This window comes from Cloeon dipterum, chromosome 4 (genome assembly GCF_949628265.1).
Source record: "Cloeon dipterum chromosome 4, ieCloDipt1.1, whole genome shotgun sequence".
NCBI classification, from domain to species: Eukaryota; Metazoa; Arthropoda; class Insecta; order Ephemeroptera; family Baetidae; genus Cloeon; species Cloeon dipterum.
Window position 1 is genome coordinate 11,330,052 of NC_088789.1, and position 21,206 is coordinate 11,351,257.

At 36.1% G+C, this 21,206-nt stretch overlaps 2 protein-coding genes across 3 annotated transcripts in view; one reads left to right on the forward strand and one right to left on the reverse strand.

Annotated features, from left to right (window-relative positions):
• The window catches only part of LOC135942339 (luciferin sulfotransferase-like), a 37,066-nt gene that overhangs the window by 12,359 nt on the left and 3,501 nt on the right, over positions 1 to 21,206 (forward strand). Inside the window, exons 1-3 of one of the 2 annotated variants that reach the window (XM_065488407.1) lie at positions 16,962 to 17,116; positions 18,844 to 19,058; positions 20,526 to 20,622. In XM_065488407.1, coding sequence (XP_065344479.1) covers positions 18,863 to 19,058; positions 20,526 to 20,622 — 293 coding nt within the window. In that variant the 5' untranslated portion in view covers positions 16,962 to 17,116; positions 18,844 to 18,862. Of the gene's footprint in view, positions 1 to 16,961; positions 17,117 to 18,843; positions 19,059 to 20,525; positions 20,623 to 21,206 lie in introns of those variants that run through there. The other variant, XM_065488408.1, reaches the window with a different exon arrangement.
• Positions 546 to 9,242, reverse strand: pds5 (cohesin associated factor B pds5). Its single transcript, XM_065487893.1, has 24 exons — positions 9,125 to 9,242; positions 8,308 to 8,447; positions 8,048 to 8,248; positions 7,810 to 7,994; positions 7,331 to 7,538; positions 7,019 to 7,278; positions 6,496 to 6,742; positions 6,291 to 6,442; positions 6,090 to 6,236; positions 5,750 to 5,987; positions 5,583 to 5,696; positions 5,134 to 5,526; positions 4,849 to 5,079; positions 4,661 to 4,794; positions 4,436 to 4,559; positions 4,166 to 4,382; positions 3,845 to 4,110; positions 3,336 to 3,602; positions 2,986 to 3,030; positions 2,758 to 2,875; positions 2,527 to 2,704; positions 1,989 to 2,302; positions 1,212 to 1,323; positions 546 to 1,147 (listed from the first exon to the last, which is right to left on the reverse strand). The coding sequence occupies exons 2-24, from the start codon at positions 8,410 to 8,412 to the stop codon at positions 1,003 to 1,005; spliced, it is 4,401 nt and encodes a 1,466-aa protein (XP_065343965.1). The 5' UTR covers positions 8,413 to 8,447; positions 9,125 to 9,242; the 3' UTR covers positions 546 to 1,002.

Below are 21,206 nucleotides of genomic sequence, written 5' to 3' on the forward strand. Positions count from 1 at the left end.
TTCAAGTTTGAATTTGGATAACCCTGAACCGAGCTACCTACTTTGCCACTCCACCAAATTGGAGGCTACGCAGAAATGGATTTGAAAATTACATACTCCCGAATACCATTGCACTGAATTTTGATAAGTGAGATGGTTGAGAACCGTGCGATCAGCTCCTGAGTACCTTTAATAATTTTAATTTATGTTGTATATTACAATGTTGCTGTGTGAGTTGAACTCCACTAATCAACCAAGTGATCGAATCTAGTTGTTGAAGCACCGCACTGGTTTATCAATTTTCTTGACTGTTAACTCGCAAAGCTTGAGAATCATAAAGAATTTTCCCATCAGAACACTTCATTTACTGAATTTAATCGATTGAAATTAATGACATGAGCATTTTTCTGCATACATGTAATGGACTTCCAACATATTATATGTTGTCTGTGTGTTTAATATTTTATTTTCTTTGTACTCTATGACGTTTGTTGACAAATAAAGAGTTACTTGTTGCCAATAGTTACAAATTTTTAGGTTTTTCGGATATAAATTACAAACCAAGATAAATTAAGATTGTTGTCCTTTATTTCCACAAATAATAACTGACACAAAAGGAAAAATGCAGCAAATTACCAAGATTCGGGGGAAACGAGTGAGTCACATGGATAATAATATTAGCTACTATTATTCCTATAGAACATTGTGAAGTGTATCTTTTTAAAAAATATATCTCGTTTCCTCTTCAGATTGCAGAGAAATATGGAAAAACTACTTGAGTACAACTAGACAATAATATAATAATAATTGTTACAATTGATGTTTTTACACTTTGGGCTCAAGTAATCGAATAAATCATAGTAAAGCAAAACATGGAAAACGCTGGCTGAAAAAATACGAACTCCTAAAACTTGTGTTACAAACGATTTTTCTATAGAACTATGTCCAATGTAATGCTTAGAAAAGAGTCAGCTTGTACAAGTCTCTGGATGCAATTTGTAGCACAGATAAGCAGAGAGTAGGTTAGCTCGAAGCCTGCCTGGTCTGCCTGGTTGAGTGCCGAACTGGCGCGGCACTTGGCGCTTCCTCCTTCTTGCGAGCACTTGTCTTCTTATCATCCTTTTTCTCATCCTCTTTGGCTGCTACACCGTTTGACACACTCTTGCGTCTGAAAGAGACAACGAAACAAGGTAAAATCTAAAATGCAGCAAACATAAGAACAATAAAATTACGTCAATTTAGCAGCAGGCGCAGGCTTGTCAGGCACCTTCTCGGGTTCAGGTTCCTTGGCGACTTTAGGTCTACCCCTTTTTCTTTTCTCTTGAGGTTCCTCTGCATCTTCGGCTGCACAAAGAGTATACAATTTTAACGCCTCAAACCAGATATATTTCAAAATTTAAATTGTTATTTAAATTAATGAAGGGCTTTGAAAATAAGATTTAACTTAATTCCAGACCTTTAAATCGTCAAGGGACCATGCCATTGACACAAATTAGGCAATTTTAAATCATTTGAATAATGCTAAATAATATCATCTAACACAGCCTAGATAAGTTGAAAACAAGTCTGTTTTACTCTATTACGCATTCAAACAAAATACTTTTTTCCTAGAAATAAAAAACTACTTACACACACATTATGCCAACTAAGAAATAATCAAAACTACTTAGCACACAAAATACTGTCTCAAAAAGAAAACTATTTCCCTGAAAAAGAAAAAATAGCTCTAATTATGTACTGTGCAACATACACGTCATGAAAAGAGTAATCTGAACATAAACGCACAATACTTTTAAATAACACTTCAATTCATTTATGTTTCTGATTAGATGCTTTGTTACTTGATTTCTTGCTCAAAATACTGTCCTTTCTATCATCAATTTTTTTAAGCAAGTTCTCAAATATTCAAGAGATATTTTAAGAAAATAATGCTAGTCAACCACTTATAATTTAAATCAATTGATTTATCTATCAGTATTGATTTGCAGGAGATAAACAATAGCACTCACATTTTGAATCCTTGTCATTTGAAGTGCTTGCAGCAGAAGGTGTACTAGTTGGTGTTGTGGAATCCTTTCGAGGCCGACCTCTTTTCTTGATAGGCTCAGCAGAGTCAGGTTCTGTGTCAGACACAGGTGGAGTTGGAGACTTGGCTATGTTCACTGTAGTAAGTGGTTGCTTTCTTCCTCTTCCTCTTGGTTTTGGAGCCACCTTTGGCTCATCTTCTGGTTCATCAGTTGGTTCAGACTTAATCACTTCCTTCTCCACTTCAGCCTCCTCTTCTTTCTCAGATTCCTCTTCTGCTACTGTTTTTCTCTTCCTACTGTTCAGTTGAAAATAGAAATCAATGAACAAGGACTATAAAGGCAAGATGAATTATGAAACAGTAAGACTTTCACAATGATAAAGATCAATAGGTCTATATGAGTATTTTGGTTTACACTATTGAATGGCACGCTAAGTTTAATAATTATAATTTAAATTTAATTCATTGTTAGTAGATTGGTCAAGCTGAAGCTAAATTTAATCATACTCATGAAAACATACTTGTAGCTCTTGGTAGCTCTGCGTTCAATTTCATCAGAGCTTGGTATCTCATCTTCATCTACTTCCTGACTTGTTTTGCCTTCTTCATCCTCTTCCCTTGAGGGTGAAGGTGACTGACTTTTCCTGGCTTTGCCTCGTTTGTTGTCTCCCTTCTGCTGACCATACTTTCTGCTTGCCACTGTAATAATCACGCCCATGAATTTCCATTGCACACAGTTGATTTTCCTTTACCAGGTACAACTTTCATGGCGCTAGTTGTAGGCGTTGCGCTCGTAGCTAAGCATGGTTTCTTTGCTGCTGGCTCATCTTCTGAATTTGTTGAAGTTGGCGTTTGCATCGAATCTTCGTCCTAAATTTAAGAGTGGTTAAAGAGGAGATTTAAAGAAAATAAATCATCACTTTTCTCAGCTAATAAACAAGTACTACAGGCACACAATTTAAGTAAATAAAGAGAGTCACCTCAAAACCTGGCAGCTGAATTTTTGTGTCAGAAGTTTGCATCGGCTGAAACAGAAATGAAATATATATATGAGATATTATTGAATAATGAGGAATATAAGAACTAAAAAGTTGAAGATGTGAATTAATCACATTTCAAAGCTTTTAAAGAATCTTTCAGTTCCAAATTCCAGCAAAACCCAAAATGACCAGGGCATTCAAACTTTGAGCGTGAAGCTTCTTATATTAGCAAATATTAACTATATTGATAAAACTCGCATGATATCCGTTGTAGGATCTAATCTCATTACACTTAAATAATTCAAAAAGAGTTGACTTAAGTAAAAGCTGTCCAGTATACATACACTTACCACGTCAATGCTGTTGGAGTCTTGGTTATCATTTGGATTTTTCCGCTTGCTCTTGGGCACCTGTGTGGTTGTGACAACATTCTTTTTCATGTGCTGTACAGTGAACTCCAGAGGGACATAAACCTTGTGGTTTATGTAATTTGGGTCATCAGCTCTTTTGAAATACATCGGTGGAACTCTTGGTAAAGTTGGATACTTCTTCATCTCATAGTTGGTTGTCTTAGACATGACCAATCCCATTGCAATATCGCACACGGCCCACAATCTCTACAAATATCAAACTGATTTGGTAAGCAAGACAAGGATTATTTATTAAACGGAAATATGAATGCATTAAACAAATATCTTTAGCACAGATTATGCAAGAGGAAAGTGGCTGCAAAAATTCAAGAAAAACTTGAAACTCAAAATCTACCTAAAATGAATCATCCTTTTTGCAATTCTTTCATAGAATATCTTGAAATTTGAAAACAAAGAATTCAACTATACCGGATTGAGAATTTACTTACATGATTGGTATTGTCATCAGTTGGGTTAACAGCGTCAAAATGATTCTTCATCCTCTCAATCAAGCTTTTGTAGAAACCAAAGCAGTAGTTATCATTGCGCATCATCAATGGTTCTAGGATAAACCAGAGACACTTTTGCACTATCTGCAACTGCACCTTGCTGTCAGGTGCTCTGAACGCAGGGTCGTGGGCCAATACAGGAACAGCAAACACCAGCATGAAGTCAGGCATCAAGTGGGGCAGCTGGTTGAGAGCTCTCTCGACGGCTGAAGCAATTAATTTTATCATTCACTATCCTGTATTGCAGCTTATCATGCTTACAGCCAGAAAGCGTGACTGCCTTGATATAGTCCCTCCTCCTCTGGATGTCGGAAACCATGTACTCTTGGATGGTCTTTCTGATCTTGACGTCTGGCTCTGCACCAGCAAGGGCGTAGTAGCCCATGAAGTCCAAGGGCAGGCACTTAAGGGGAATGCGGCGAGACAGACCTTGATGCAATTTAGCAGCAAACCGCTCTCGCACTTGTGGAATTTCATCCTGCATTTTGGTGAGTCAAATACAAGTAGACTTATAGGCTAAGATTTTATTACCTGCATCAGTTGTGACAAGTTGAAAAACTGTGTTGCATTGAATTGGTCTCCTACACCCTTCTGCTCACAAATCTTCAGCATAGCGCTACCAGCACCAAGTCTTAACCAAGCTTTTTCGGCCAAACTGCAAAGTAACACAACATGCAAGATTTGAGTTTTAAACAATTAACTTATAATTTTAACTCATCATCCTTTCATTCATAGAAAAGACTATACTTAACATACCTTAATCTGTTTTCCTCCAACAGGTCTCCTTTGTTTACAATGAACGCATCAATCATTCTGAATGTTTTGTAAGCATTCACAGTATCATCCTTGAGACCCAAAAGCCACAACGCCATAGTTTTCAAGCCTTTGAGCTGTAAACAGACAAAAATATAATTGATGCATAATTATTCAAATTGAATGAAAACCTTGCAAATTGTGTCGTGGGGGAGATCTTCCTCTTTACACCAATTATCAGAGCAGTCATGGTATTTACCATCTGATCTATCCTTCATCAACAGTTCCTTCACAATTTTCCTGGAGATGGTATTCTTGACAATAACTGGAAAGGCCTGAGGGACATTGTAAGCTAGGTGACCCAGAGCCACAATCGAGGTCAAGTAATGAGGGTTGTTGGGTTCCAAGTTGTCTCTTATTTGCTGCAATTTCACTCAGTGAATAAATTATGCAGATGTTTGAGTACTACTACATACCTCCATAACCTTGGAAAAAACGGTCTCAAGGTTCTCAACAGAATTATGAAAGAGGCATCTGATGGCGTGCTTAGCGTCTTTGGGGCCGCCAACACCACAAAGATGCTGGCATTTTGGGACCAAAGCTCGCATCTGCTCAGGGAATGCCTCCCCGATCGGCTTGAACTTTCCAATGAGGGTCAAAATTGTCAGCACAAGCGGTGCGACATCCTCCAGGTCCAGGATGGAAATCAAGTGTTCAATGACGTCCTCATGAAGGAAATGAGAAGGAAAAACAAAAGCGAGGACCTTCAACAAGTTCAGACCCCTTTCTCCTGCATTTTGTGGATTCAAGTGGAGCTCTTCAATCAAATTGGTGTGCCTTATGCATTGTTCCACATAGCCAACGAGGACCTTAATAAAAACGAACCGGTGAAAAGGTGGCTTTTAGTTAATACCCATAATTATACCTTGATGGCTTCGTGATCAACCATTACTGAGGAAGTTCTTTCCAACAACATCTTAACAGTATTGTAATACAGATTTGTCATGACTGGCTGGCCAAGTCTTTTCAGAATTTGAGACTGAAAATATTCATTTTTTCAAGCAAACGATTAAAGTATTAATTACAACTAACCATAACTTCAGAGCAAGTTTTGCAACTAACAGACGGGTTCATGACAGTTTCCATCATCTGCAGCAAAGAGGCATCTTTGGACATATGAGCAGAGAACTTCCTAAGAAACTCGTGAGCTTTGACTGGTTCTGGTAAATGTTTAGAGAGCTGGACGATTTTGGCATTCAGATCCTTATCTCGTTCATCATCAGGTGCTCTGTTTTGAAGCTCCAACACCTCAGAAACAAGCTTTCGAATGCTGTAAATTGAAAAAAAAAATAAGTTTTAATCATAATTCATAAAATAATACCAAAAGCATTATAAACATAAAATATATTTTGTTTAATGGACTAATGCTTACGAAAGCTGTAGTTTCTGTAGTTCTATGAATGCTTTAGTGGCATTTTCATCAACTGTTCCCAACAAGTAGTATAGTTTCTTCATACGATCTTCAGTGGGAAGAGTAAATGGGACCAAGCATGTGTTAAGAAGTTTCTCAACCATCAACCTGGGACATTAGAGAAGAGTTATTTGAAAAAATGGTTAGATGTCTGATGCTTACTTATCGTCAAGACCAGGCATGTAGTAACAATGAAGAATTTTGTCCTTAATCCAGGTGACAGCTTTTTTGGTTGCTTCAGGTACATCCTGCTCCATGAGATGGGCTTTGTAGATCATAGCCAAGCCACTCATTGCTTCTCGTCGGATTTTAAACTGAAAAATGATTATTTATTGATAAGTATTGATTGCATTCAATTAGCTCGCACCTTTTTGTCAAGTGTGCGCTCTCGCACAAAGTCAAGAAGATCTTCACTCTCTGACACAACGCTGAAGTCCCTTTTAGCTGTAGCAACGATGGCCATGACCACCTCATATCGCACATGCTCTTCTGCGTCATGCTGCCGAAGTTTCAGGGTCTGAGTTATGTCCTGACGCAGCTCAGGGTGATTAAGCAGGAAATGCATGGAGTACTGGACGCATTTTGTGCGAATAGCGACACTAATGTCATTGTACCTGGAGAAGAAGAATTAATTTATTATAATAGTTATCCCTGCAGTGTGTTCTTGCATAAATGACCAACCAAAAAACATCATGAAGTTTTTCCCATCATAAGAAAGTCATGATCAAAGTTCAAGAATTGAACTTAAATTTCAAATTTCTGATTGTCTCAACAGTTCGAAAAACTAATTGAATATATAGCAAGAGTATTAATTCAAGAATGTGGAAAAGTACCCAAAAAATTCTTTAAGATTTTATGTAAATAAAAACATTATTTCAAAAATTTCCTACCTTCCAAGAAACGCCTGCCATAGAGGTCTGTGGTGAATGGCCAGAGTGGAATCTTTTTCGGAAAACATCCTAGCCAGCAAAGACACTGCTCCAAGACGCTCCTTCTCGTCTGGAGACTTCAATTTGAACTCCAGCTGCGGCAAAACAGCCAGCAGGACAGTGGGACAAATGTGGTTCAGTTCATAAATTAGATCATAGACTTTGCCAGAAATTGCTAGCTCCTTGTTTGGTTGACCCAAGATCAGCACTTGATTGAAGAACTGCAATTGCAAATATTCAGAATAGAGTCTATTGCAACATTTCACTCCTTACTGATTGAATATATGACTCAAGGGTGTCAGAGCACTTCACAATCAGCTCTTTAGCCAGCAAATAAGCATTCTTCCTTGTCGACTTATTAGGCTCCACTATGTTGATCAAAATAGTGTCCAGAAGTTGGTTAGACACACTGTCCGATTCAGTGATCAGAGGACACAACACGTCCAGCATGAAACTCTTCACTTTTCCAGAATGCTCATCACTGAAATTGCGAATATAATTAAAGTAATTCACAGACTATGAAGCGAATTGATGGTTTACTTTTGCAAATGAAACGTTATTACTGTTTTTAAAATTCAAAATCAAAGTAGTCTGTCTTAAATGAAGGTAGAATTGAACGGCAACAACCATTCTTAGTCTAATTTAGTGAAAGTCATTTTATGAATAAATACAAACAACAAAAAAACAACTATCAGAAAATGTGTGTTCATCATTGGTAATAAATTCAACAAATTAGGTGTTTTCACACTTACTTCACAATGCGGAACATCAGTTGGAAGAGACTGCAGAAAATCTCTTGGCACTCGTCAAGTTCAAAGCACATGTTGAATGACTTGACGTAAGCAAGATTTTCCAGCAGGTAAAAGTACCTCTTGAAAGCTGGATCCTTTGGGTCTTTAAGTCCTGATAGTTGCTTGATCAAGAACATGAAAATTTCCTACAAAACCCTCTCATGAGTTTTAAAATTATATCAAGTGACAATGCGCAAACCTTGACTTGCTCCGGGTCCTTGTAAGGAGCCTCAGGAGCGTATACGCGCAAGACGTCAGCAATGCAGCACGCAATGAGCAGTTGGACGTCCTTGCTAGGGTGCAACAAAAAGTACTCAGACGCAAGATGAAGCGCCAGGGGCACAAATTCGTGGTATGCGCCCTCATCCTGGCCCATGGACTGGAAGGTGTGTGCCAGAGTCTAAAATGAACGGTGGTCAAAACACATGTCAAATATTAATAGGAAAGTAGATAGATTACTTTCAGTCGCCGAATGAGTTCGTCAGGCGACAGGTCTTCCTTGACCTCTCGGCAACCGCTAGGGTAGACCAGGGTCGTCGATCCTTCACCTACTCCACGAGGCATTTTCAGTGGAGATGGCTCACTCTCTCATAACACAGCTGCAAGCAAGAAATTCTTTGTCTTTCACGTACATATTTCAACCAAACTCTTAAAAACATTCAATTTTGCCAGCTGAATAAAATGTGTTGCGATACACAGCGCACTACGTCACTCAGTTTGGTCTATTGACAGCGTTGTTTACCAAAATACAAAATCGCTGAATTTGCGTGAGAACGATGTTCCTGGAGATTTGGTTCATCCAGGTAGGGCGTGATTTGATCCCCGAACGGGGTTCCAGTGGAAACGATGAGATTAAACTGGCCAACGCGGGGAGAGAATTTGAAACTGGGTTTGTTTTGACACAGCCATGGGTCCAAGTGAGCATCGAATTCACCAGTCAAGTGACCCCAAGCCAAACTTTGATTGCTAGTAAGAGCCACTAGGATCCAAAATAAAACTTAAGAAGAGACAAGATTTTTGCCGAATTTATGTCGGCACCGAATTGAGTCGATACAATCAGCTAATCGGCAGAAATATGTGATTTGAACGCCACAAGTTGACGAACCGATCATGAACTTCTTGAGCAAAAGATGGCACCATTCGCCATTTTAGCGGCCTTAACTTTCCGACGCAAAATAAGCGGCGAGGCTCGTGTCAGCTAATGTGAAAATGCACTTGATGTGTAAAATGGCACGCAAAGATTGTTTTAAGGGTGAGTTTTGAAGTAAAAACTTACAAATAACGCGGAGAAATCGACGCCAACTTTTCGATCCACAAACGCTTCGTTTCTTAAATTACGCCAGATGGCACTGCGAAAGAGCAACATCGAAAACCCGGGATATTCCCGTTAGAGCTGCCAACCTAAGAAATTTCATAACAAATTGCAAATCGCAGATGAAAATGCATGCTGCGATTGCTGCGAATATTTAACTTCGGTTAACTTAGCAGAGCTTGCATATCTGTCAAAATGAATTCTTTAATTTCAAAGTAACATCCTGGAGGGATGTTATATCTTCAAAATATATCTTACAATACTCGCTTACCACTTTGTGGGCATTATCTTCGATAGTATGCAACCGGCAGTACCATTCAGCAAAGCTTTTTGCATACCTACGATTTTGTCACTACAGCACGACCGTTCATCACAATGGCTCGAAATAAATTGGATATTATAAGCCTTTCAACAATGCCTGTTTGACCTATGTATTCGTTTAATTTTTGGATGACATTCTATGATATTAAAATTCCTGTTTCATCAACTTAATTACATAATTATTTATAATTTAATTACAATGTAATGTGATCTGCTCTTCATTCGCTTCATTCCAAAATAACTCTCACCTCACACACCAATCTCACTATAATTATATGACCAGAATTTGAAAATGGAGAGCAAAGCGAAAAGGAAAAATTATTGATAGCTAAAATGAAAGAACCATCTATGTAAAATCCGCGGATACCTTTCACCACTTTACTATAACTTTATATATTGGTAGAAATCTGTATGGGAATTGAAGAGTATACCTGCTTATAGTTTTTTTCTTAAATGCATGGGTCCCCTATAGACTGTATACACATATTATATAATATTTTGAAAACATTCATAATTTTGCCACTCTATTTTTTATGAAAAATACCTAAAATTATTATGATATAATTATACATACAAATATAATGATTAAAGTGAAATTTAGACAGATCAAAAGTCGCAGTTTGTCACGTGATGGAAAAAACTTTTGTTGAGAATTGCTGCATTTGTTTGCGAGGTTCCGATTTTAGAAAGCACAAAAACATAGCTATCGCTCGAAAAGAGTTGTAAATTTTATATTATTTTTTATTTATAAGTTAATATCTCTTCACAGCCCAAGCTTCGTCCCTTCGATATTTTAGCTGACATATTCATGGTCGAAGAAAACTGAGGAAAGAAATTTTTTCATGACTTACTATTTATAATAATTTATATATTGCGAGAAGCATATTATTACAATAACATTGGTGCATATCATTTGAAATACACAACGCAATAAACCAGCGAAAAATATGCGACTCTCTGTTACATGCTAACTGCCGTAATCTATAATTGCCAATTAATATATATATATATATATATATATATATATATATATATATATATATATATGCTAGCAAAAAGTACTTCGTTTCAAGCGGTGTGGTGGTGTGCCATGAGCATTATTGCAAAGCAGCCACGGCAAGGACCATGAGCAATGAATACTATCTACACGATCTGACATTTGGAATTCTGCGCAGAGAAATGTATATAGCTCTAATTGTAAGTAACAATTGTCCGATTATTAATAAAACGGGACAACTAAACTCGTTCCTTGAAAGCTTCCCCTTTCTCTTTTTTTACGGAAGACAAAGCCATAGTAGCAGATATCAAAAAGCCAATAATTATAATCAATTTGAAATGATTTGATTCATTACATATAAGCATTGAGATTAGAAGCGATAGTTAAAAAATAAATAATTAATAGCTGTCATATTTTCAATCCTGCAAGCATGGGGGTCAAATGGTGTCGAAAAGCGTGCATCTACATAAATCAGTGTTGCTCTGAGTTATATATGACTTGGGTTCAAATTTATTACGTTTTTCACTTCTTTCGTATTAGGCCTGCCGATGATTGACAGGAGAGATTCTACTTTATAAAATGATTTTTTGCTCCAGGCTTTTAAGTCCAAATTATCTCAGTCCAGATCAAACGACGTGCGTACGCACGGTATATACTTATCGACCACTAAGAGTATCTTCTTGTCTCCCGACGTAGCGATGGGCGGGAAGGAGAAATTCGCTTCTGAAAAAACTGGTTAGTCACATGCCGGCGATATTTTTTGATGTGTGAAGCAGAAAGGTGGCACAGATATTACGCAAAATAATATTTATAGCTTCATTCTGGACACCCAAGAACTGCATAATAACCGCTATATAGCAAAATTATGCTGGTTGCGGAACATGAAGTGCAAACGAAAAATATTTTTGATGACATATATGATCCACTCGACTTTCTATGATATGAGAAAGTTCTTCAAATTAGTCTGGGTCAGTTGAGCAGATCTATTATATGCTCAACATTAGCAAACCCAATTAAGCAGTGCTGAAGCGAATTAGTAGGCAGGTGCGAGTCTAGACGCTGCAAAAAAAATAGAACAAAATTTAATCCCGAATTCAGGTTTGATATCCTGTTTATGCTATATATATAGGATGCAAAAATATTTCTATACTTAGCTGTAAAATCATACGTTTTTAAAACAGGCTGGTTTACTTTTCATCTGGTTTTCTTAACTTAATGCGCGTGAACTGAAACTCGATCTCTGCAAAATTTGAATTAAAGAGTCGAGTTGTTTAACTTTTCACTGTATGCTTAAACAGAAACCCATAAAACTTTAATAGGAGGCAGATCAGTAAAATTTATAATTTTATTGCTGGATAGCCTGTCTGTATCCGGTGCATGCGTGATTGTGTTTATATATGTTTGAGAATTTATTCGACAACTGAAGATTTCAAACAAGTACAGGTGAAATTGTATCGCTAAATAATTGGCATTGCGTCTGCTGAAACCGCTATTAACTTAATCTGCTTTTACTGCACCTTTGGAGAATAATAATATTTTCAGCTTTTATATAGAGTGTAAAATTTCACGTGTATTGAGGAAAAAATTTCCAGAAAATTCGCTGATTATTAGCGGTCCAATTTCACCTATTCTAAATTTAAATATTCAGTTATCGAATAAATTCTCAAACATAAAACACACGTGCATGCATCGAGTACAAACAACACTGATAACCTCCCGCATCTACCTCTGCAAGATGCAAAAGCTCTCAAAATAAATTACAGGACGGAGTATTAAAGAAATTATACTCGTCACATATGAAAGTCGGCACAGGCTTTGTTCAAGCGTAATAACCTGCAATAACTCCGTGCGAAAGTGGCATGTAGAAAGATAAAAAAAATCGTCGAATTATTCACTTTCTAAAATAATCTGTGCATTGAGGAAGAAAAACAATAAACTGGGCGAGACGACGTAATGAATGCTGATATGAGTCGAGTCTCATTGAATATCCCATTTTTACTGCACCATGTGAGGCATATATTATAATAAAATTGATTAATAAATTATTGTAGGCATTCAAAAGGTTGCAAACTCAGTCATATGACAATTGAATCGTGATATAAAAAAATGTATTTTTTAGGATCTTGGGGCTAAAATTGCGCCCTTGGGAACTAACAAGATTGCAGTTTCAATAAAAGGCTGACAAACAGCACAAACGAAGAGAAACACGCTTCTTTGAAAATAATAATACAAAACTTCATGTTCATCAGTCAGCTTTAGCATTAAATTTTGAATTGCTTACTGATTCTAATATTAATATCACAGAGTTAGTCCACTATCAAATGAGCATAAAATAACTTTAATACAGTTAGCTAACAGCAGAAAGTATGTAGAGAACCTGTTTTAGTAAATAATGATCTGCCAAGAAACCGACCTTTAAAAAACAGCTTGGGAGTTAGGAACAGCAATTTAAATAGCGACATTCTTAACGTCATTCGCATGATATATTATGCAGACGGCAATTTTCGTTTTAACCTGTACTTTTTCGTGGTTTGGGCGCGCATGGAGGTACGGAGTTAAATGTATCAGAGTTCTAGAAAATCTCTTCTTCATGAGATTTAAAACTCTTAGCTATAAGCAATTAAATAGTTGGTTCTATTAATGAGTTAAGAACTATAAAAAATGGACCAAACAAGCTATTAAAATTAATTAATATTTTTTAGTGATATTACGAAATGATGCTATTTTTATATCTAATTAGAAACGTTTTTGGTAATCTCATATAGGCGGTCAGCAGGTTTAGAAATTTTTTTGATTTTCCAGATCTAATATGTCTTAGGTAATGTAAAACTTTGTTATATGATTGAACTGGTTTAATTAATAATTTTGGCCATTCTCAAGGTCAAAACCGAATGAGTGAATAAGGAAAAATTGAACTCGAGTTAGTTCTTGACTCCAGATTGGATGATAGACATGTGGATATCTTCTTTGTCAAGAACTTAAAATATTTAAAAAGCGAGAAAAACTTGACCGAGAGTTATGCTACAAGTATATCAACACATGATAACGTTGACACAAATTTTTACCTTTGTTCGTGTTATTTAAATGAGGAAATTCTTTTACTGTAGTTTTTTAAATGAATTAATAAACATAAAACTACTTTAAAAAAGTGCTCCGTATATTTTGACCCAATTAAAATATAAGGAATAATAAGATGCAGCTCTCAAGGTGAAAACCTTTTGTGACCCAGCAGAGGATCCCAACCTTTTAACTCTTTGCTGGGCTACATCTCGCCGGTTGTGAAATGCACTCCCACTCTCCCTAGGGATTTTCGTGCAGCGCGGTCAATGAATTTTTAGAATTTTGCAGGTATCAGCGATTTCCAGCGAAAGCTGTGATTTCAACTGTCATATCCGGTTCGAGTTTGAAAGATAAACCCCCAAAACTAGTTTTAATCGGAGCATATAGATCATTGAACCCATATATTTTTTTCTCACATGGACCTTGTCTAAATTGCAGAGATGACAAACTGACTGACAGACAGCTGTTGGGTGCACAAGAACAACCAGTTTTTTATGTTGGTGACATCGTTGGTTTCAGTTATCCCGTTAAGATTTTGAAATTCCTCTGCCTTTTAGCAGGTAAGCTTTAAGTGTCAATTTGAGACAAGCATTCTAATGAACGGGTTGAATGCTAATTTTATTTCTCCCAGAGTTTCCGTTTGGGGAGAAATTTTTGTTCTCAAGATGTACGATGAGCAATTCATACTTAGCACTCGCGATAACTCATTTATTGCGCATAAAATTACTTACCGGCAAGAGCTAGACGCGTACGTAATCAGGGACATTTTAAAGTTTTATTTGCTCATCGTTTTAGAGTATGCATAAATAATTTCCTTGAGCGGCGAAAGCGTCTTGCTCAAAATAAACTCTGCGGGGTCATTTACCGCAGGATAAATAATAATAATGAACGTAAAAACTAAATGCGCAATTATCAATACTGTATGACGAGACATTGCATGCATGACTGTGGAAGCTATTTAAATATTTAAGCTTATACTTTTAGGCGTTTCTTTTTTTGGTAAGCCGGTTTACCGAGAAACTCCATTTACTATATAAATAAAACTAACATGGACTTCATCCTCTATGAGGCTACAATTTTAATTTGCCCAACTAGAATTCGGCGTTTTTTTCACAACCATCACATTTCAGGGGTGCAATTTGCTTTGCATTACTAATTCCTCAGAAAATATGAAAAAATCTGGCGCAGGATGAACTTGGCTATGCTCTTGCGCTTGCATGCACGTGGGAAGTGAAAGAGGCTCTAAAATCTGGAACAATATTTTGCGTGTTTCTGCAGTTCTTGCTTAATATTTTGACCATTTTTTGCTCTTTAGAGTAAACATATTTATAATATTAAATTATCATAAATTGGCCAATTATTAATAAATTGTTCATGAAATTATGTGACTCCTCCCAGCAGTTGAGATCTGATTGTGAGAGCGGAATCAGATCATCGTTGGCAAACATAATTAATTTCTTGATAGAAGTTCGCACTCGGGGATTCATTCATGGAAAAAATTCTGGACATTATACTCGTTGAGAAAAGTCTGCTTGGTTTTATTTATGCCCAATTTTTTCAATTCAATTCAATTCTTTTTTATTTCTCCAAACAAGTCATATTATTTTACAAACATTTAAAGTCAAGAAAATCACGAAAGGAGAAATGAGGCATTTGTAGTGCTAGCGAACAACTCGCTGAAACTCGTGAATAAAATAGTAGCAAAATATTCCACTACTTTAAACACTCGCCACACTACAGCCTATGCTACATTAAAGCTACACCACATTATTGGATATCACACATACAATTTACAATACTTGGGAAACTAGGAACTTGGACACAATTTAATTGCGGACGGGAGGGAATTCCACTGCTGCGCGATTCAGAAAGAAAACGAGTTCAATCCAAGGTCAGTGCGCGTTCGAGGAGGAATCAGTGAGTACACAACCAAGCCGCGAAGAAGTGCCTAAAGGACACAAAGTGAAAGACACACGCCTACTAGTTTCAACTCTCAACCGCTCTCAACGAGGAATGCCCAAAATTGTCTTCTATAATTAATTTTATTTTTGGTCTCCAAAAATTCAATGATATCAGAAATTAACAAATATGAAAAGAAAATGAGAAATTGGATGCATTATTTATAAACAAGAACTTAAATATTGCTGTCAGGTGAGGTCAAGATGATAATATACATTAACTGAAAACTCGAACAGAGGCAAAGTTTTTGTAGTTTTATTTTCGTCCATTATTGTTAAATAATTATTAGAATGACTATATCGCAAAGTTGACATGGTTATTTCGGATTGGCACGAATGTAGATGTTGGCATTTATTAGCGCACCAGAAAAAAAATTGCTGTTCATTATTATTTCCTTATAAAATTGCACCAAGTGAAAGGGGCCATGTGCACGAACACTTTTTGCCTAGGTTTAGGAAGACAAATTTTCAACAGTGGCTGTTGAAAGGAACAAGTTTTTGATTACCTGTCGAAAGTTTTTGATTGTGTGTTCGATATAATCGAGGTTCAATTTGACGTGGACCAAATTGGATTTTAAAGACAGAAGCATGTCTGTTTAATCCCAAGAAAAATCTTCCATCTACACCTTTATTCAGTGCAATAAGCTGTACAAGAGTCAACTTTTATTTCATTAGCTAATTGGTAACGATATATATATATATATATATATATATATATATATATATATATATATATATATATATATATAATAATAATAATCTTTATTTGACTTTTGGCATGCACATAACTCATCACAATAAATTGTACCGAATTACATACATCCAATTGCAAAAAAAATCAATCATACAGTAACAGTATAACGCGTCTGAACTATATTAAATATTTCTTCAATGTAGCTGTGTGGGGTACACAGCGAGCGAGCGAGCGTGCGCGGCATATGTGCGTGAGAGAGAGAGAGAGAGAGAGAGAGAGAGAGAGAGAGAGAGAGAGAGAGAGAGAGAGAGAGACTCAAAAGAATATGCATCTAGAAGATATTTAAGTACGGTATCGCATCCTTACAAAACTGGTTTCACATGTTGGCGTCTTCTAAAATCGAATGCTAGCTTTAATATATATTTGATGTTTTTTATTATCATGATCGTGAACAACAATAATAATTCAATGAACAAGGAGACAAAATTGCCGGTGCATTAATATTAAAACAACATTGTCCACAAATATCAAATCGCACCTATAACGCTTTAACTTTTTTGATCGAGCAAGTTTCACCTTTGCACTTAAATGTGTTTCCGCTTATTTCACGTTATTCCCTCCAAATAAATTTCAACTGCAGGACCAGCCTGGTGCAACAATTAACCGTTACAATCAGAGTGGAAGAGAAAGTATAATAATGGAAGGTATGTGTTTTTCCAATCCGCAGCACCAACTCCTCTTGAAAATCCACGATCCACACCACCACCAGGATGGGAGTTGCAAAGGAGCGTTTCGGTGCTCCCCTCTTATAACCCTGTTCAGACTCTCCAAACCCACATTTTCTGTCAGTCTAACAGATCCATTTATTCGCAACCTGTCTCTCTCTCTCTCTTCCTTTTTCAATTGAGAGTGTCCCCAGGAAAAATGTGAGTACATACAGAAAATTGAACTACCAAATTTTAATTAATTACAAGACAAATCCTCTATGTCAAATATTGAAAAGTGATTAATATTTACATTCCTTAATCGAAACTTTTTCATTTTCAAATGGCAAGATTTAGCAAAAAACATTTTTTTCTGAACGGGAGGTCGTGAGTTTTTCTTAATTTAATTTGCATATTTTTAATTAATTATTGGCAGAATTGGGAAACTTGTCTTTTTATTTACGTTATCAATCAATTATTTATATTTTACATATCTGCGGATCTTGGATTGTAGAAAATTTTGCGAAATTTCTTAAAGCTTCCTTAATTTTCAGCAAATAAATTTAGCAGATTGGCAGTACACACACAGTCTGTGCTGCCGGCTCCACGCTAGGTTAAATGTCATTAAATTTGTTTCATTTTGATTTAAGTTATTCAATTCTGATTCATGAAAAGAAAAACAATCAATAAACTCCCTCGTTTGCAAAGGACGTATTTTCTTTTGCCAAATTGTAAACTGCAGCCCTATATATTTAATGAAAAAAAGGGTACTTAACACAATGGTCAATTTTACAACTTCGTGCTCCTGAATCATTCAAAATCTGTGAGCTTTTATGATGTCATGTTCTATTTTTACACTTTAAAAATTAAATTTATAAAGTTTATTGTAATTTTCCCTTTTCTCGTGTAATATGACTGCAATATACATGTATGGAGAATAGTTTCTCTGCTGACCCGCAATAAAATTACTTTGAACCTATACAGCCAAAAGTACAGTCTGGTAAAAACGACCTTTCGCAAAGAGGAAATTTCCAGAACGTTTTTATTCAACGCTGACGCACTGCCTACAACATGTGTACCTCTTGTGAAAGTTTTCGACTTTATAACCATCCTTTTATTGAATGCAGTCATTTTTCAGTTGTCGACATTTTAAACTTCAATCTATTCACATGGCATTGGAGTATAATTAATTGACTGGTTTAAAAGTGCACCTTGGTATTTTCAGTACATATACATCTTCGTTTTATTATTCAACAAGTAATATGAGAAAGTCAATGTACTTTAAAGTGCTGTAAACAAATGCGGGTGCTTCTCTGTTTATATTTTATGTGTATTTTTTGTGGAGCGCATCTTCATATTTATCCGATCTTTTCATATTTTTAAAATGAGAGATGGGCTAGGGATTAACAAAATAATAACGTAAATTGCAAATAATGTTGTTTTGGATTAAAACGGCTTAGTTGGAAAAATACACATGCTGAAAATTAATTGAGCTGATGCAAAAAACTACGAATGGTTCAGCTGCGCGCGGCTGATTTTCTTCTCCACAGTCTCACTCTAAAAGCCCATCCTTAATCAATCCACACAGAGAATATCCATTTATAGTAATCAGTATTTTTCTAGTTGTAACTGATTAATAACGGTTGCTTACTTTCGTGTGCCAAAAGAGTGATTTTCACAGAAATTCTTCCACAAAGAAAGCTTTCACATATATGTGCTGAGAAAATAATTGCTGTTAATTACGGCACGCCCGGCCAAACGAAAACCAAACAATTTAACGAAGGACATTGACATCACATGGCTAATCAAACACAATGCTCCAGTTTCACGTTTTCAGTTTGGCGGTCATTATAAATAGCGTCTTAAAATACAATAATTTCTTTTGCCTGTTTTTAGAGAGCTCTTTCCTTGTTTAGAATGCCGCGCATGAGCATATTTATTTAAACCAGTTGCAGGGTACTTGAAAAAATGGACTTAAAGTACAGCAAGGTGGAAGGAGAGCTTGGCAGAAAGGTGGACGACCTTTTTGGCGACGATTCAGCTCTCATGGAAGTGCAACCAGGCAATATTCTGGTGCCTCCGAAATTTCAAAAGTTTGCTGACCGATTACTCAACATGGAGGTGCGACCCGACGATGTTTGGCTTGTGGCCTACCCTCGCACAGGTAATACAGCAATTTTTTACTAAATATTTAACAAAAATTTTACAAAGTTCTTAAATTTTGTCAGTAAGATAAAATCGCAGTCAGTTTATTTTAAGACCGTTTTAATGATCATTTTCTTATTGAACATGCCCCTGTTGGTAGTAAATTACAAAAGACCGATCAAATGCACTTGTTAAAAGAAAATAATTTAAAGAAATAAGCAACTGTGGTCATCTTTGCGTTCGGGAAAATAACAATCATTTTAATTGAACATTCTATCCTATTTGCATTTGATAGAATTATACTCTATTCGACTCCAATGTGGCTACTACAGTCAAGCAGAAAAATTGTGTGTATAATAAAAACTTTGAAGTTGTCAGTTAATGATTTAAATGAAAAGTGCCGTTTGGTTTGGGCCTTCTCTCAGCATGCCGAAAAGAGCTGTACAGTTTTTTCTTGCATGGGTCGCATGGGTCATATTTGATCCTGATTTTGATTATAGGGCAGCCCAAAGCGGGCCAAACCAGTTCTTTCATATGAAAACAACGCCGCAAATGTGAAAATTGATTAGGTTTACAAACAAATTGGAAACAAATTGTCATGTAAATAAATCTTGAAATGTAAATCATTCATTGAAGGACCTAAATTATCGTGTTGATTTGTCCCTGCGAGTGCTCAGTTTGGTCCAAAAGTTAACTGTTTTTAAATTCATTCATTTTAAATTCATGAAGTTTCTCTGAATTCGGCACACTTTGGAAGATCCGCGTGAGGCGTATCAGATCCTTCGTCCCTCATTAGAAACTAGTTTTTTTCCAGGATATATGCTGTTAGAAACCGTAGCACCTCTTAAAAAATATTTTTGATCTCTATCGACTACTCTCTCGTACTCTATCCAAAATCACAGTTAGCGATGAATACAGCGATAAATAAAGGGATTAGTAAGACAGAGGAAGATGCTCCATTCACTGGCATAGCTGCCTCTAGCAAAATTGATTTCGATCAGCACATTTGCGCATGTAAATGAGAAAGATTTGTAAATTGATATCGCTTCTTTGACGCTATTTCAAAGTAAATGATATGAACGACCGTTTAAAATTCGATTCATTGTTACAATTCATTTATTCCTTTTAACTTTTAATCTTGTGATACATAGTGATAAAAGCAATAAAACTATTGCTCCTCTTAAACTGAATTTAAATAAGCGTCGAAAACAATTTAAATAATAAACCAATTTTGCATCTCTATAAGACCAAGTCGTTGGTATAGCTAACTTTTAGAAGTTAATCAAATGCTAATCATGACTTGTACGAAATTATGTCGGAGATTGAAATCAAAGCCTTGTATAAAATCCGTTTCGTAAATGGAAGGTGCGAGGAAGTGTAGAAATGAAAGTACGAAAAGCACGCGTGCCAATTAGTAAAGGATTTAGTTCAGCGGCACGTGAATGCACTCCTTGACTTATCTTTCCTTGAATCTTTTTTCTTGCAGGCAGTTCTTGGACGCAGGAGATGATCTGGTGCATAGGAAATGACTTAAACTTTCAAAGGGCTTCTAAGTTGATTTACCTTCGTGCGCCGGTGTTTGAGTAAGTTATTCATTTATTAATGTTCATATTAGAAATGAAACTAAAATATTTTTCGCTGGTAAAAATCCAAGCTTGATATTGAAAAATGGTTTATATTATTTCACTGCTACAGTTTCTTTTACCAAATTTAATTATTTCTATTTTTTCATAGATAAGTAAATTTTATCGAATTTACGTTTCACTTCGATAGTTCATTTTGATATTAACTGAACATCTCAATAAATTTACAAACAAAATCAATCAAAATTTCAAAAGATAATCGAAATGAGTCCATTATACAATGTAAAGTCAACTTAAGAATAGTATAGTTTCAAACCTGCCAACAAACTTCGATATTAGCGAAATTAAGTAAACTAGGCTAATCCGAGCAACTACAGGAATAAACTGCAAAATTTGCAGCCTCTCATAGATTTAATTTAGGATAACGGTTATGACGGGCTATGAGTGAAATCTTATAAAATGCTGGCAGACACCTCTTGCTCGCGGCTTCAGACACTGGATCATTACGCTAGCAAAAGAAACTAATCTGAGGGGCAGGGAATCACTTCACCGGGGGAAGCCTTTTTTTCACTAATCGTGCCCCA